This window comes from Oryctolagus cuniculus, chromosome 18 (genome assembly GCF_051225735.1).
Source record: "Oryctolagus cuniculus isolate XC-2025 breed Fujian yellow rabbit chromosome 18, ASM5122573v1, whole genome shotgun sequence".
In the NCBI taxonomy this organism is placed as follows: domain Eukaryota; kingdom Metazoa; phylum Chordata; class Mammalia; order Lagomorpha; family Leporidae; genus Oryctolagus; species Oryctolagus cuniculus.
The window spans coordinates 61,067,630-61,084,098 of NC_142884.1; the positions used below are offsets into that span (position 1 = coordinate 61,067,630).

The 16,469-nt window shown below is 49.7% G+C and overlaps 1 protein-coding gene across 3 annotated transcripts in view; it reads right to left on the bottom strand.

The window, feature by feature from the left end:
* The window catches only part of RANBP10 (RAN binding protein 10), an 86,017-nt gene that overhangs the window by 41,414 nt on the left and 28,134 nt on the right, over positions 1-16,469 (bottom strand). For all 3 annotated transcript variants that reach the window (XM_008257482.5, XM_089320298.1, XM_017342304.4), the window contains one exon: positions 15,802-15,854. In XM_008257482.5, the coding sequence (XP_008255704.1) occupies positions 15,802-15,854 (53 nt within the window). The remainder of the gene's footprint in view (positions 1-15,801; positions 15,855-16,469) is intronic.

Here is a 16,469-nt window from a genome sequence, read left to right on the forward strand (position 1 = left end):
GACCCTGATAATGTAGAAGCCTGAGACTCTGCACACCTCATAGGATTCTGAGATTTGCATGTGCACAAGCCTTCCACAGAGGAGGCCCAGGCATGGTATTTTTGCATCGCTGGGCTCCCTACACAGGGTCGTCCCTCTGCCCAACACTAGGAAAGCAAGGGCTTGAACACTAACTAGTCTCCACTTTGCCCCACCCTCAGCCAGAGGACACCCGAGACTGTGTTGTCAGAACTGACACTCAGGTTTCAGAACTGGCCCTTCTGCTGTTGATGAAACCTCTTTCCTCAAAGACCTTAACTTGCTCTGAAAACTACAGTGTGAAGTCCAGCATTTTTACCTTCTTTAACAGAGAAATGGGAACAGGTATTTGGAAAAAGGAAGCAAGACACTACCAACAAGTAATCCCTATTGCCTAGGAACAATAATGTCCAGTCTGAGTGAGTCACTGCATCTCACAAGGCTGTGGAGCAGCTGTGGTGTGTTGTGGTCATACAGGTCTCCTGGGGGTGAGCGGAGAGACTCACAGGAAAGGAACACAGGCTTGGTTGGCCACAGGGCCGAGGGCGCAATTCCCAGGGAGGCGCTGCAGGGAAGCAAAGGGCCTTGGACACAAAACAAGCTCTTCCACAGGGACCATGGTGGTTCTGGTGGCACTATCACCATCAACCACTGCCTGAACCACCAAGGGGTCTGACCAGCTTCCCACCCCCAGGGCCCAACTGCCAACCTGCCTCTGGTCTGGACTACCCTGTAGGACTTGTTGCCAGAGCTACAAGGCCTCTAGGCATCTAATCCTTCACTCTTATCCCAGCTATCTTTCAAGGATATCTGAAATAGGAAAAGAACAGAAGGAGAAAAAGCAGTGAGGGGTTGGGCAGCTGGTCCAGTGGCTTCAGAAAATCTCCTGGCTGATCCTGTTTCCAGGCAGGGCCACCTCAAGGTATCCAAAAAGGCCTAAACTACAGGGTGACAACCAGCTGGTTTCTTCCCTCTCTCAGGCTCAGGCAGACACTAGCTTGGGAGGCCTGTACCAACCTAAGTTCGAGATAGGGGAGCTCAGGTCTGTTGCCAGGTATTCTAGCAGGGTTGGGAGGGGTACATCCAAAGGCCAGAAGAGCCCTGACTGCTCAACTCACTCAGCTGGAGAGAAACATGGCTTCCCTTCCAGGTCTGAGCAACCCTATGGCAGACCCCACCCCTGGGAAGCACTTGTAGGTCCTGGAGTGAAAGATGCTCCAAAGAAGTGTGGTAGCGAATGGTGGACAGAGTGGGAGCACATCAGCCATGAGCAGCAAGGGTCCCAGCCCATAAGCAATGGAACAGGGCACTCCCTGCTTGGCAGGGACAGACCGACAGCATTTCCAAATGTCCAGAAGCCCACCTGGGTGCCATCAATCTCTGAGACATTCAATGTACAAAGCCACCTGCTAATAGATTTGCTCCAAACAGACATTTTTTTCAGTGCTTGTGCTGTAACCCTAAAGGGAGATGGAGGGAGGACAGCAAACACCCTGTTACTTATCATCAGTGTTTGCCACACCAGTGGGGCCTATCCTATGCCCTCAGTGAACCTGGCGCTGATCCCTGGTGTTCTGCCCTGATGTCTACTATCAATAATTCCTCCCCCATGGCACATGAAGATGTGAAGTATCAGCTGTTTGCAGAATCTGTCCCAACTGGCAGAAGCAGCTTCCTGCTGAGCCTTTGATCTTGACCGCCTGTTCAGAGTAGGCTTGGTAAGCTCTAGGAGAAGAAAAGATACTCATTGCTCATGACCATCCTGTGAAGGAAAGCAGATGACACCCACATCTACCCTGCACCCCTAAGTCCAACAGCCAGGGCCTGCTTGTAGGTCACCTCCTATTTCAGGAGCTACATCCCCCACTCCTAATCCCCAGCTGTATTCTAGCTATTTCAACAGTTACAATCAAGGTATGCATGCCTCAGTGAGCCTGGATACTCCCCCGAGGAGCTGTAGTAATTAAGGTAATACACGCCACACCAAGCCAGCAGCTGCCTCTGCCACAGAAGAGGCAGGGAGGAAGCCAGCAGCTCCCCAGCTCTGATGCAATTGGGCGGCCTATCAACACAGCTTGAGTCTCACTGGCTCTGTCTGAAGCACAAGACAAAGAAGCAACATGTCCTCAAAGTGCTGATGCTTGAGAGAAACCCAAACCCCACCATCTATCCAGAACCCTGCCTTTCTCTCCCTTCTTCTATCCAGGGATCCCGGCCCCTTGTCCTTCCCTGCCAGCTCACCAGTGCAAGGGTGGGACTACAGGCATACTCAACCTGCCTCAGATCATCCTGCCCTCCCTCCAAGTCATTCAGCTAAGGGTTCTGAAATCCTTGTTCTGGGGCCACACCCATCCCTTGGTTTCACACCTAAGCAGGCAAAAAAACACCTTGTGAAAGGTAAACATCAAAACTTCCCCATCTTGAGCCGGCGCCGTGGCTCAATAGGCTAATCCTCCACCTTGCGGCGCCGGCACACCGGGTTCTAGTCCCGGTTGGGGCGCCGGATTCTGTCCCGGTTGCCCCTCTTCCAGGCCAGCTCTCTGCTGTGGCCAGGGAGTGCAGTGGAGGATGGCCCAGGTGCTTGGGCCCTGCACCCCATGGGAGACCAGGAAAAGCACCTGGATCCTGGCTCCTGCCAGGATCAGCGCGGTGCGCCGGCTGCAGCGGCGGCCATTGGAGGGTGAACCAACGGCAAAGGAAGACCTTTCTCTCTGTCTCTCTCTCTCACTGTCCACTCTGCCTGTCAAAAAAAAAAAAAAAAAAAAAAACTTCCCCATCTTCCAACAGAAACCTCTGACATGCAAGCTGAGATGTAACCGTAGACTCCCAGGAAAAGTCTGAGCACCACAGCCTTATTCCAGAGGCTCCCTCTGTTTTCATCTGCCCCAGGGACCAAGTGAGACCCCACAGTGCCTGCCGTCTGCCCCCGACAGCCCTGGAGGCAAAGATGTCTCTGCTGAGTCGGTACAACTTATAAGAAAACACTGGAAACCTCAACAGTGGTGCCATTCTCTTCCACAATTCTACTCCAGCTAATGTGTACTAAACATGTCCGTCAAAATTCAGAAAACATAAGCACTTGAAAGTGTCATGTTGATTTCTGCTAACTCCACTTTGATATGCAAATATTTATAAAAGAATTTTAAATGTATACACTTCTTTCTTAAGGTAGAAGAAAAAAACGAACTGATATTTATGCTTCTCCTTTGTGAGTCAGACACAATTTTAAGCACTCCATAGAAAGTAACTCTTTTTTTTTATCATCCTAACTACCCTATACCTGAGCATGATACTAGTATCACTTCCATTTTACAGATGGGGAAACTGAGGCATGGGGCAATTAAGTAACCGACTCCAGGTAAAACAACTGCTGGGATGCAAATGCAGACAGTGTGGCTCCAGTCCACATTCTTAACCACTGAGCAACACTACTCCACAGGATGACAGGAGCCCTCAAGGCCTCTTCCCCCATATGACCAAATATGAGCCAGCAGTTGGTTCAATGACACTGAGCCGACAGAAAGAACAGTTACTCCTCCTATGGGTAGAAGGTGATGGCAGAGCCCCCAGATACAATCAGTGCCATGATGATCAGGGCAGTAGGTGAAGCTGCTTGGCTTCTTGAAGCTGAACACAGGCTGCAGGTCAATGGGTCCTGACTCCAGACTGGTTCTAGAACACACTTGACTGGGGCCGGCGCTGTGGCGCAGTGGGTTAACACCCTGGCCTGAAGCACCAGCATCCCATATGGGTACCAGTTCCAGACCCGGCTGCTCCACTTCCTATCTAGCTCTCTGCTGTGTCCTGGGAGAGCAGTGGAGGATGGCCCAAATCCTTGGGCTCCTGCACCCGCATGGGAGACCGGGAGGGAGCTCCTGGCTCCTGGCTTCAGATGGACGCAGTTCCGGCCATTGCGGCCAATTGGGGAGTGAACTATAGGATGGAAGACCTCTCTCTCTCTCTCTCTGCTTCTCCTCTCTCTGTGTGACTCCGACTTTCAGATAAATAAATAAATCTTTATCATGGTGAAGCAGGGATGGTGTCATTCCAAAGTCCATGTGCATCACACCAAGCGCTGAGCTCACTCTGGGGGAGTGGTGATAGAAATACGTGCTCTGAGTCCCAGGGAGCTCCCGATTCAGTGAGGACACGGCTGGGTAATATGAAGCAATCACACAAGGCAGAGTGGCAAGTGTGATCACAGAGATAGGATCAGGGCTGAAGGGGTCAGGCAAGGTTGCACAGGATAGAGAGAGAGTCAAGGAGGAAGAGCAGAGCAGGGACTGTTATCAGCCTGTTTGGGGCCCATGCACCCATGCCAGTGGTAGAGGGCAAAGGTGGTGGCAGATGAAGCTGAGCAGGGGACTGTCCTCCAGGCAGGAAGCATAGTGCAGAGAGGTCAATGAAAGCAGCCCACTGAGAGGCAGGAGCAGCAGGGAGTGGGGAGCAACAGAACCACAGGCTAAGGGAGGGCAGGGAGAACAGCAAGATTGCTTTGAAATCCCATTTGGGTGCCAAGGTGAACAGTGACTCAGCACAGACAGGGGACACATGAGGATCTGATTTTTGCAGGGAAATGACCTCAACCTCAGTTTGGGGCAAGCAGGTTCACTGTCTGCTAACAACTGAGTTTTCTGGAGGGATGACCTGTTCAGAGTGGAATCAGCACAGTGCGTCGGACACTTGTGCCTGGAAGAATTCCAGCTACCTTTTCACTGCCCTTTTAGGGCTTGGCAAAGTCCAGCCAATCACTCATAGGCGACACAAGTGTCTTCTGGATCCCTCGAGAAAGGTGATAATTGCTCCCACTGCCTCCACACCCATCTCACTCAGCTAGTGAACATTTTAATCAGGAACTAGACTCAAAGGGATCAAACAGACAAGCATCTTCGGATAGAAGAGAGAAGAGGGAGGTAGGAGGAGACAGGGAAAAAGAGAAAGGTTATCTTCTACAATCAAAAAGCACTTGGCAGTAGGGGCAGCGTAGCAAACTACAGCGCTGCCTGCTACACTGGCAGCCTATACAGGTGCCAGTTTGAGTCCCAGCTGCTCCACTTGTGGTACACCTCCCTGCTAATGCACCTGGGAAGGCGACAGGGGATGGCATAAGTGCTTAGGCCGCTGCTCCTACATAGGAGACCTGGATGAAGCTCCAGGCTCCTGGCTTCAGCCTGGCCCAGGCATGGCCATTAGGGGAGTGACAAAGCAAATGGAAAATCTCTCTCTCTCCTTCTCTGTAACTCTGCCTTTCAAAGAAATAAACAGAATCTTAGAAAAACAAATAAAAAGCATCTGAGGCAAGCATTGTGGTGCAGCTATATCCCATTTCAGAGTGCCAGTCTGAGTCCTGGCCTGATCTCTCTGGGTCTCCCACAGGGTGACAGGGGCCCAAAAACTTAGGCCATCATCTGCTGCCTCCCAGGATGCATTAGCAGGAAGCTGGAGTGGAAATGGAAGTGCAGGGACTCTAACTGACAATCCAATATGCGATGTGGGTGCCCCAAATGGGGGCTTAACCTGCTAAGCCACAGCACACACCCAAGACCAAGTACTTCCTGGCAGCAGAAGGCCATGCTGGACTTCCTACATTACCTTCTTTTCTTTCTTTTTTTTTTTTTTATTTTATTTTTTTGACAGGCAGAGTGGACAGTGAGAGAGAGAGACAGAGAGAGAAAGGTCTTCCTTTTGCCGTTGGTTCACCCTCCAGTGGCTGCCGCTGCAGCCGGCGCACCGCGCTGATCCGATGGCAGGAGCCAGGATCCAGGTGCTTTTCCTGGTCTCCCATGGGGTGCAGGGCCCAAGCACCTGGGCCATCCTCCACTGCACTCCCTGGCCATAGCAGAGAGCTGGCCTGGAAGAGGGGCCACCGGGACAGAATCCGGCGCCCCGACCGGGACTAGAACCCGGTGTGCCGGCGCTGCAAGGTGGAGGATTAGCCTATTGAGCCACGGCGCCGGCCCAACTTCTTTTCTTAACTCAAAAATGCCCTGCTCAGCTTGTACTCTTGTACAAGCTCTTGTTCTTAATGACCTTGAGACTCAGCATGTAAAAGGCCAACACCAGGCTACTTGTTTAACCAGAGTATTCTTAAAACAAATGAACAGCACCACTCTGGAGGCACACTACCAGTAGCCTGCAGTCCAACCAACTCATTACTCTGAAGACCCGACTCCGGCTGGACTACCTCCTAAAGATTTGTCAATCCATCCATCCTCTCTTCCCCATTTCTGGTCCAGGCTACTTCCATGTTCTTGTGGGCCACTAAGTCTTCAAACTGTCCTCCTGGCACCTGCCTCTGCCCTTCAGACCTGGGCTCTGGCGGGCCAACACTGGTAGATTGTGAACTTGCTTAAACCCCTCAGAGCCCTTCACCCCGTAACATTTAGGGCTGCCAGGCCCTCCCAGCTGCACAGACCAACCTCACGGCCTGTGGTCACTTTCTGCACACCCAGCTCTTTTCCACCTCCTTCCTACCCACTCCTCACTCTGCCTGGCACTTTCCTCTTCTCTACCCCCTCACCTTTTTGCCATCCCTCATCTCCCTGCCACTCCTGGCCAGACCCCTCATCCTTCAGCTCCCAGCCTGAATCTAGCTGTCTCACAGTACTCAGTGCTGCCCCTTCATGGCACTGACCAGAATGCAAAGGGACCACTGCAGGGTCATCCAGTAAGGATCTGTCTCCCCTGCTGGCCAAGGTCCACTGGGATAAAGGTGTGTCTATTTACCCTGTGCTGGGTTCTGTGCCTGACATGTAAGAGGTACACAATAAATTAATATGGCCATTATGATTATGATGAAATGAAATACTGTTTGTAAAACATCCAATACAGGGATACTTGGTCACTAGCAGCCCCAACAGCAGCAAAATGCCTGAGTGGTGAGAAAGATTCTCTGTGTACTCAACACCGTGGCGGTGCCAGAGAACAGCCCTCCACGGTCTCCATGGAGAAAAGGACTGCCTAGGGACAGATCTCGAGAAGCTTGGCAGCACAGAGACCCATCACAGAGCTGCCAGTGCTGCTGTTCCCAACCAAAGTCCTGTCCAGGATGAAAGGCCTCCAAGGAGGTCTAATGAGGTTCTCTGAAAACCCTAGGGCCTCCTTGGCCCAGGATCAGGGGTAATCCTTTTCATTGTAGTGGCTTCTCCCAGGATGGAAGAAAGCTGCCTGCCAAAGTTTAGAATGAAGCAGCAGCCTGACACTTGTCTACAACCAGCAGCCCAGAAGAGCCTGCAGGAGATGAGGGGTGATGTCTCCCCTGACACGTCTCTTCCACAACTAGTCAGAGAGCTGGGCACATCCCTCATTTCTCAGTTCTTGCTGAGTTTCTGCGCTTGCCTGTGGCTCTCACCAGCTCCTCCTCGGAGAGGATTAAGCACTGACTCCTAGCCCACCCTCTGTGCTGAGCAGAGTCCATACCCCCGCTCCAGGTGACCTGAAGACAAGAACACAAGGAGCCCTTGCCATCACTCAGGAACCAGATCACCTAGAATGAAAAAGCCTAGAAAGGAAGGGCTGCTCCTTGTCTTGGAGCAGACCCACACCCAACAATCTCTGCTTCTAAGCCATGCTTTCCCCTACCGTTGGTTCCCAACTCTTTCTAAACAGTCCAGGGAGTCACACTACAAATATTTTGAGCTCAGAGGTGCAATAAGCAAGAATGGCTATCCACAATGATATATGCTCAACACTCCTTGCAAGACAAAAACATGCAGGCTGGCGTTGTGGCAGTGAGGGGTTAAGTATCTACCTGCAGAGCTAGCATCCCATATGGGCGCTGGTTCCTGTCCTGGCTGCTTCACTTCTGATCCAGAGCCCTGCTAATAGCCTGGGAAAGCAGTTAGAGGAGGGCCCAAGTGCTTGGGGCCTTTATACCAGCATGGGAGACCTGGAAGAAGCTCCTGGCTTCTGGCATCGGATCAGCCCAGCTCCAGCCATTGCAGCCATTTGGGGAGTGAACCAGTGGATGGGGGACCTCTTTCTCTGTATCTAACTCTGCCTCTCAAGTAAACAAATAAATCCTAAAAAATAAAAATAAAAAAGGAAAAAGCATCAGGGGAGAGTGTGTGGGCTGAAGATGAGGTATTCAAAGTAGCCATGACTAACACTAAGACAGTAAGAGCTCTTCAATGTACAAAATGGAGGGAAAAAAAGGCAAATGAAAATGAAAAATCAAGGACGATGTTAATTTTTCTTCTTAAATTTTCTATTTGGGAGGCCAAGAGGGCAACCACTGATACACTGAACACTGCAGTATGGAGTCCACAAATCATGACAAACAGATATAGCAGGCAAGGAAAAAACGATGAGGAAAACCAGCGTGAGCTCCAGCTGCAACCACGAGACAAGCACGACTGCTCCTGTGTACATGTTGATACAGGTGTGCAAACTCCTCCTTCACAAACACAAAGCAAAGCATGGCTTTGATTCCTCAGCCTCAAACACAGTCCAGACTGCCAGACGCTTACTTGAGGCCAGCGGGACAGCGTCACATTTCAATAGGCACAGCAGGGCCCATCTCCCTGCAGAGAAGCCAAGCTGGGCGCCCAGGCCTCTGACCTTCCAGGGCCACTGGAATGGAAGTTCCATCCCTGCTGCCCAGCGACGGTGAATTCAGGAAGTCAGAAAGACCCAGAAGCTCAGCTGGCCCCTCACTGCCCTGTCCTGCCACCCTGCTCCTTTAGCCAAGCTCTGGCCCTGCTCCCTGTGGGAAGGCTAAAGCCAGCCAGGCCAACATTCCATGTCCAAGTCTGCACGTAGTGGCTAGACAGGGACGTCCCCTTCCTGTCCCAAGGTACCCGCACACCAGCACCACCTTCTCCAGGCTCCAGTCCATGCTTTTGTCTTCTGCGTAGCCACTCTAGTGTGAAGATCCCACCTACTATCTCCCCTGCCCAGTACCAGCTATCAGCCCACAGCTGCTCAACTCTAACCCAAAGCCCCTGGCTCAGCATGAGACCATAGGTGATATCATTTCCAAAACTCTTTCACTCTCTTAACAAATCTATAAAATATAAATGAATAAGAAAAACCAGATGTATAGAAAACTGTGGCCGGCGCCGCGGCTCACTAGGCTAATCCTCCGCTTTGCGGCGCCGGCACACCGGGTTCTAGTCCCGGTCGGGGCGCCGGATTCTGTCCCGGTTGCCTCTCTTTCAGGCCAGCTCTCTGCTGTGGCCAGGGAGTGCAGTGGAGGATGGCCCAAGTGCTTGGGCCCTGTACCACATGGGAGACCAGGAGAAGCACCTGGCTCCTGCCATCACATCAGCGCGGTGTGCCGGCGGCAGCGCGCCGGCCGCGGCGGCCACTGGAGGGTGAACCAACGGCAAAAGGAAGACCTTTCTCTCTGTCTCTCTCTCTCTCACTGTCCACTCTGCCTGTCAAAAAAGAAAACTGTATGATGGATCAATAACTTTGTACCTATATATTTTACAAAACTTGACTGCACTAGAGTATAAGTCTGCACTTATACAAAAGGCAGACCATGTTATATTTCCTAACCATGACAGAATGGTGTCAGGCTCAGCCAATGAAACACAGATTTAAACAATGTCTACTTGCATGATAATTATAGAGCAGTCCACCATCTCCAATATAATCTGGATCAGGAAGCATATCCAGACTAAACAATATAATAAGTACTTTAAAATAAAAAGCTAAAACTAAAAGAACCTATCAAAATTTTTTTTGGTAGATAAAATAAACTTAGAAGAAATGTAAAACTAAACACCTAGTTTAATTAGCAAAATTTAAAAACGATGATATAGGCCAGCACCGCTGCTCACTAGGCTAATCCTCCGCCTGTGGCGCCGGTACTCTGGGATCTAGTCCCGGTTGGGGCGCCGGATTCTGTTCCGGTTGCTCCTCTTCCAGTCCAGCTCTCTGCTGTGGCCCGGGAAGACAGTGGAGGATGGCCCAAGTGCTTGGAGAGCTTGGGAGACCAGGAGAAGGCACCTGGCTCCTGGCTTCAGATCAGTGCAGAGCGTCAGCCGTAGCGGCCATTTGTGGGGTGAACCAATGGAAGGAAGACCTTTCTCTCTGTCTCTCTATCTCATTGTCTAACTCTGCCTGTCAAAAAAAAAAAAAAAAACCAGGAAAAAAAAAAGATATAATTATACCTAGACTATCAGGAAAAATAAAATAATAAGTCAAAGAATAAAAAGTGGGATACACATCTGGTGCAGCGGTTAAGTCATGATATGTCTGCATCCCATACTGGAGAGCTTGATTGAGTTCCAGCTACACTGCTCTTTTTATTGTTATTATTACTTATTTATATAAAGGGAACAAATTTCATATATACAATTTTAAGCTACTCTGCAAGGCAATAGATGATATCTCAAGCAGTTGGTTCCTGGAGCTGGCACTGTGGTGTAGTGGGTAAAGCCACCGCCACAGAGCCAGCATCCCATATGGGTGCCAGTTCGAGTCCCAGCTGCTCTACTTCCCATCCAGCTCTCTGCTAATGTGCCTGGGAAGGCAGTAGAAGATGGCCCAAGTGCTTGGGCCCCTCCACCCACATGGGAGACCTAGATGAAGCTCTTGGCTTCTGGCTTTGAATAGGCCCAGCTCCGGCCATTACGGCCATTTGGGGAGTGAACCAGAGGACGGAAGATTTCTCTCTCTCTCTCTGTCTTTACCTCTCTGTAACTCTGTCTGAAAGGCAGAGAGAGAGACCTTTATTTTAGTGCTGGGGACAGTGCTGTGGCGTAGTGGGTAAAGCTGCCACTTACAGTGCAGGCATCCCGTATGGGTGCCAGTTTGAGATCCAGCTACTCCACTTCCAATCCAGCTCTCTGCTATGGCCTAGGAAAGCAATAGAAGATGGCCCAAGACCTTGGGTCCCTGCACCCACATGTGAGAACTGGAAGAAGCTCCTGGCTCCTGGTTTTGGATCTGCCCAACTCCAGCCATTACAGCCATTTGGGGAATGAACCAGAGGTTGGCAGTCCTCTCTTTTTCTCTCTCTCTGCTTTTCTGTACCTCTGTCTTTCAAATAAATAAAGAAGTCTTTAAAAAAAAAAAAAAAAAAAAAGAGGGCCAGCACCGTGGCTTACTTGGCTAATCCTCCTCATGCAGCACCGGCATCCCATATGGGCGCTGGGTTCTAGTCCCGGTTGCTCCTCTTCCAGTCCAGCTCTCTGCTGTGGACCGGGAGGGCAGTGGAGGATGGCCCAAGTGCTTGGGTCCCTGCACCCGCATGGGAGACCAGGAAGAAGCACCAGGCTCCTGGCTTCAGATCGGCGTAGTGCCAGCCGTAGCGGCCATTTGGGGAGTGAACCAATGTAAGGAAGACCTTTCTCTCTGTCTCTCTCTCTCTCACTGTCTATAATTCTACCTGTCAAAAAAAGGAAAGAAGGAAGGAAGGAAGGAAGGAAGGAAGGAAGGAAGGAAGGAAGGAAGGAAGGAAGGAAGAAATTTTAGTGCTAAAGTTCAACAAAGTTGTAGGACACATAGTGACCCCACAAAAATCAATCATGTTTCATGTTGCAACATAACCACACTAGCAAATGAAGGGATCTCTTTCACCAGTGGTCAGGAGAACATGACAATTTTCCAATACTTAAAATGTATTTATATAAAACACGTAAAACTTGAAAAAATGAACAGGTTTATGCCATTTCTAGTTTTTCAGAAAGCCTGACAGTCCCCATACTAACACACAATATCAATGTGAAGTGTCAGGGGACATTATGAAACACTTACTAAAAATCTGGCTTGTACAACCACAAAACAAACAGGCACACTGCTAGTGACATCCAAAAATGGCCTACTCCAGCAAAACACAGGGCTCCAAATTCAAACATCTTAACTATATTAAAATATTAATGGCCCTGGTAAGAAACAGCAGAGTCAAAAACAAGCAGTTTGCATAAGGCAGTCTGTAGTCAGCAGTCAAAACAACAAACTCTTCTAGACTAACACAAATATCCAATACGGAGGGACGGCTGGTCATGCATGGTGCATCCCTACAAATAGCAACACATGAACCAAATGAAGATGTGCATCTGCTAACTACAAGTGCACACATTTACTTCAGAGGGGGAAATGAATGCTCACAAAGCCCCTCTGAGCAAATGGGGACAAATTCAACACCGACCAACAAAAAACTGAAGCACCACTGATGGCCAGCAACCCTGAAGATAAATGAATCCTCAAACATTTCATCTAAAAACACCAAACTCAAAAGGCGGACACAGCCTAGGCCACCACCACCACCACTCTCTCCTACCACCCAAACAAGCCCATTAGCCTGCGCCCCAACAAGGGCCTCTTGGAAATCAGCATCAGCTGGCAGATGGGCTTTAGCTTCTATCAGCCTCCATCCCACTTCACCAAACACAGGAAGGTTCAGGTCCATCTGCTCATGAACAGTGAAACCTTCCGCTTACGCAGAACAAATACTCATCACACACACACACACACACACACACACACAAACAAAACAAAATAAACATGATTCCACAGAGTGGAAAGCAACAAAGGGGATTCTGATCTTCCAGATCCACAACCGGGATGGACAGTGGCAGGTCTCCATCACTTCTAAGAGTGACACCCACATCTGTCCTGTGCTAAATCTGCCCATTCAACTAGTCCTGTTTCCCAGGAAAAGCAGGGGCATCCATCCTTCCTGGGAAAAGCCCTATCTAGATATGATCCAATTCCTACTTTTCACCTGAAGGAGTGCTTGGGACGTGATGCGAATTTGCAGGAAAACCTGGAGGAACTAGCGGCCACCGTGAAAATGAAGACTACTACAGTATCAGCTGAACACCTAAAGGAGATGCACCCATGAGGGCAGAAAAAAGCACCAACTCTACTGATGCATGGGGGTGGGAACAAAACTATTCCTCCAATTTCTCCATCTTCTCCCCGTGGGCCCCATCTTCTGTGCCAGGGTTGAGTCTGACTTCACAAGACCAAAATGGATTTCCCTACAATTTTACAAGTCAGGGACAGGGATCAAGTATATGAACTATTAGCTGCTGCCTCCTAGGGTTTGCATTAGCAGCGAGGACTCAAACTCAGGTGAGCATCCCAAGCAACACTTTTTTTTTTTTTTAAAGATTTATTTATTTATTTGGAAGGCAGAATTACAGAAAGGCAGAAAGACAGAGATGTCTTCCATCCGCTGGCTCACTCCCCAGTTAGCTATAGTGGCCAGAGATGTGCTGATCCAAAGCCAGGAGCCAGGAGTTTCCTCCAGGTCTCCCATGCAGGTGCAGGGACCCAAGGAGTTGGGCCATCTTCTACTGCTTTCCCAGGCCATAGCAGAGAGCTGCATCGGAAGTGGAGCAGCTGGGACCCAAACCAGTGCCCATATGGGATGCTGGCACTGCAGGTGGCAGCTTTACCCACTACACCACAGCACCAGCCCCCAGAGCAGCATCTTTACCACTGTGCCAAATGCTGGTTGCAAGGAGCACTTTAATTTTTTGTTTGTTTGCTTTTAATTATTTGCAAGAGAGAAAGAAACAGAGCTCCCATCCGCTGGCTTACTTCCCAAACACCCACAACAACCAGGGCTAGACTGAGCTAAAGCCAGAAACTCAATCCATGTGCCAGAGCCAGGGATAATATCCAGACACTCCAATGTGGGAGCAGGTGTTCTAACCATAAGGCCAAATACCTACCCCAAAAAAGCATATTTAGAGCAAGAAAAAAGATTAAGAGGGGCCAGCATTGTGGCAAAGCGGGTGAAGCTGCCACCTGCAGTACCGACATCCCATATGGGCACTGGTTCAAGTCCTGGCTGCTCCACTTCCGATCCCACTCTCTGCTATGGCCTGGGAAAGCAGTAGAGGATGGCCCAGCTCCTTGGGCCCCTGCACCCTCCTTGGAGACCGGAAGAAACTCCTGGCTCCCGGCTTGGGATTGCCGCAGCTCCGGCTGTTGCAGCCAACTGGAGAGTGAGCCAGCAGATGGAAGACCTCTCTCTCTTTCTCTGCCTTTCCTTCTCTCTCTGTTAACTCTGATGTTTAGATAAATAAAGACATCTTAAAAAAAAGAAAAAAGATTAAGAATCAGGAGCTAGCATCGTGACACAATGAATTAAGCTACCACTAGTGACACAGGCATCCCATATGAGCACTAGTTCCAGCTATGGCCCAGCCCTGGCTGTAACAGCCATTTGGGGAGTGTACCAGTAGATGGAAGATCTCTTACCCTCTTTCTCTGTAACTCTTCATTTCAAATAAATAAATAAAGCTTAAGAAAAATTAAGAATCAGTTTATCCTTAATAAGAAATTACTTTTCTTTGTTCACTAAGAAGCAGAGCTACACACACTATAGTTACACCTACTCAGCCAAGGCCAGACACTTGTTTATCAAGAACATAGCCATACACTACCAAAAGAGGTCAAATGTGCCACATGCATCCTGGTTAATACTAAAGACCAGTTTTTACTCAGATTCCTGACAACGAATTGACCACGAAACAAGTCTAAATTGAAAATATTTAAAATCAGTCCATTAGAGAAAAATCTGTGATTGGCGCATACTGCTACATCTGTCACTCAAGGGACAACCGGACTGAGGGCCTTCTTCTGGAACCCACCCCTCCCATCAGCTGTGCCTAGCTCAGGACTGGGTATGAGCTGCTGCCAGAGAACAGCTGAAAGGGTAATTGCTGGCCAGCGCCACAGCTCATTAGGCTAATCCTCCGCCTTGTGGCGCCGGCACACCGGGTTCTAGTCCCGGTTGGGGCGCTGGATTCTGTCCCGGTTGTCCCTCTTCCAGGCCAGCTCTCTGCTGTGGCCAGGGAGTGCAGTGGAGGATGGCCCAGGTGCTTGGGCCCTGCACCCCATGGGAGACCAGGAAAAGCACCTGGCTCCTGGCTCCTGCCATCGAATCAGCGCGGTGCGCCGGCCGCAGCGCGCCGGCTGCGGCAGCCATTGGAGGGTGAACCAACGGCAAAGGAAGACCTTTCTCTCTCTCTCTCACTGTCCACTCTGCCTGTCAAAAAAAAAAAAAAAAAAAGAGAGAGAGAGAGAGATTAAAAAAAAAAAGAAATCACCAAGGCTGGCATTGCAACATAATGGGTTAAGCTGCCACCTGGTTTTTCTGGTTCATGTCCCAGATGTTCCACTTCCAATCTAGCTCCCTGCTAATGGCCTGGGAAAAGCAGTGGAAGATGGTCCAAGTGCTTGGGCCCCTACTACCCATGTGGGAGACCCGGATGAAGTTCTTGGCTCCTGGCTTCAGCCTGGCCCAGCCCTGGCCCAGCCCTGGCCACTGTAGCCATCTGAGGGGTCACTCAGTGGGTAGAAGATCTCTCTCTCTCTCTCTCTAATTCAGATTTTCAAATAAATAAATAAATTTTAGGAAGGATGGCAAAGAAAGAAAAAAATAACCTCAATCATGCTGCACGTTGGAGGCCATTTAAAGACTTTGATCTTTAACCTGGAGAAGTAACATAGGAGCCAAGGTTGGCAGTGCAGGCTCCTGGTAACATGCCGAAGTCCCCAGCTGGTCAGCAAAAGCCAATGGGAATAAGAGGTACTGAGGCGTATCTCCAATGGGAGCAAGCTCAGGTCATTTGGTTTTGACTGCAAACAGTTCAAATTCCATGAGGGACAATCACTTGCCAAATCATTTTTGGAATGGAAGCCCACACCACCCAGCCCAACGCCCATCTTTCAGGATCTTCCACTCAATGACTTGGCTTGAGGTAGGTGGACAGTAAACAAAGTCCTCCCCAGCCTCTCAGCTGCCACCATGACTCTAATGGATCAGGATGGATCAGAAGAGCAGAACAAATGTTCTCTTAAACAGTGACTCACCAGGAAGTCTGTTCATGTTGACGCCTTGAGCCGAGAGTCCAATTCCCATGTACCTTCAATAAAGCACACATACAAAATGTTAGCAAATGATTATGCATCTCCCTTTCTCAAATATTTCTTGGTACAAGATAGAACAATAGAGAAAACAATGGATACAGAGACTCTTTTAATACACTACTGGTTGCTGGAAATCTTTACATTTTGATTTTCTAATGAAAAGCATCTTACTGCTTTGTGCAGCTAGAGAAACCAAAGGAAAGTGTGTGTGGAACTATGAACGACCAGCTTCAGTTCTCAGAGTGTCCAGAAATCACGGCTTCCGGCCTTTTGGCTTTCTGGCTCCAGTGAAGGCAGCACAATCTACACCTAGGAAGTGCCTAAAGTAAGTAGATCAATCCCACACGGTGCCTGGCAGAGGGATGCACGGTCAAAGCCACAGGGACAAGCCACTCTACAGCAAGGACTAGGACATGTGAAAAGCACAGCTAAGATGGTTCTGGACACACAGCTTCTTCTCTAAGTCTCTCAAACCTCATTACACTCCCCTCATTCATTCATACTGGGTGGTACTGATGTGTGAGGCCCCCCCACTACTCCCACACCAGGTGTCCAAGTGACTAAACCGCCCACAGCAAGGTGGGGCCCATGCTGCAGCAACTCCCAAATAT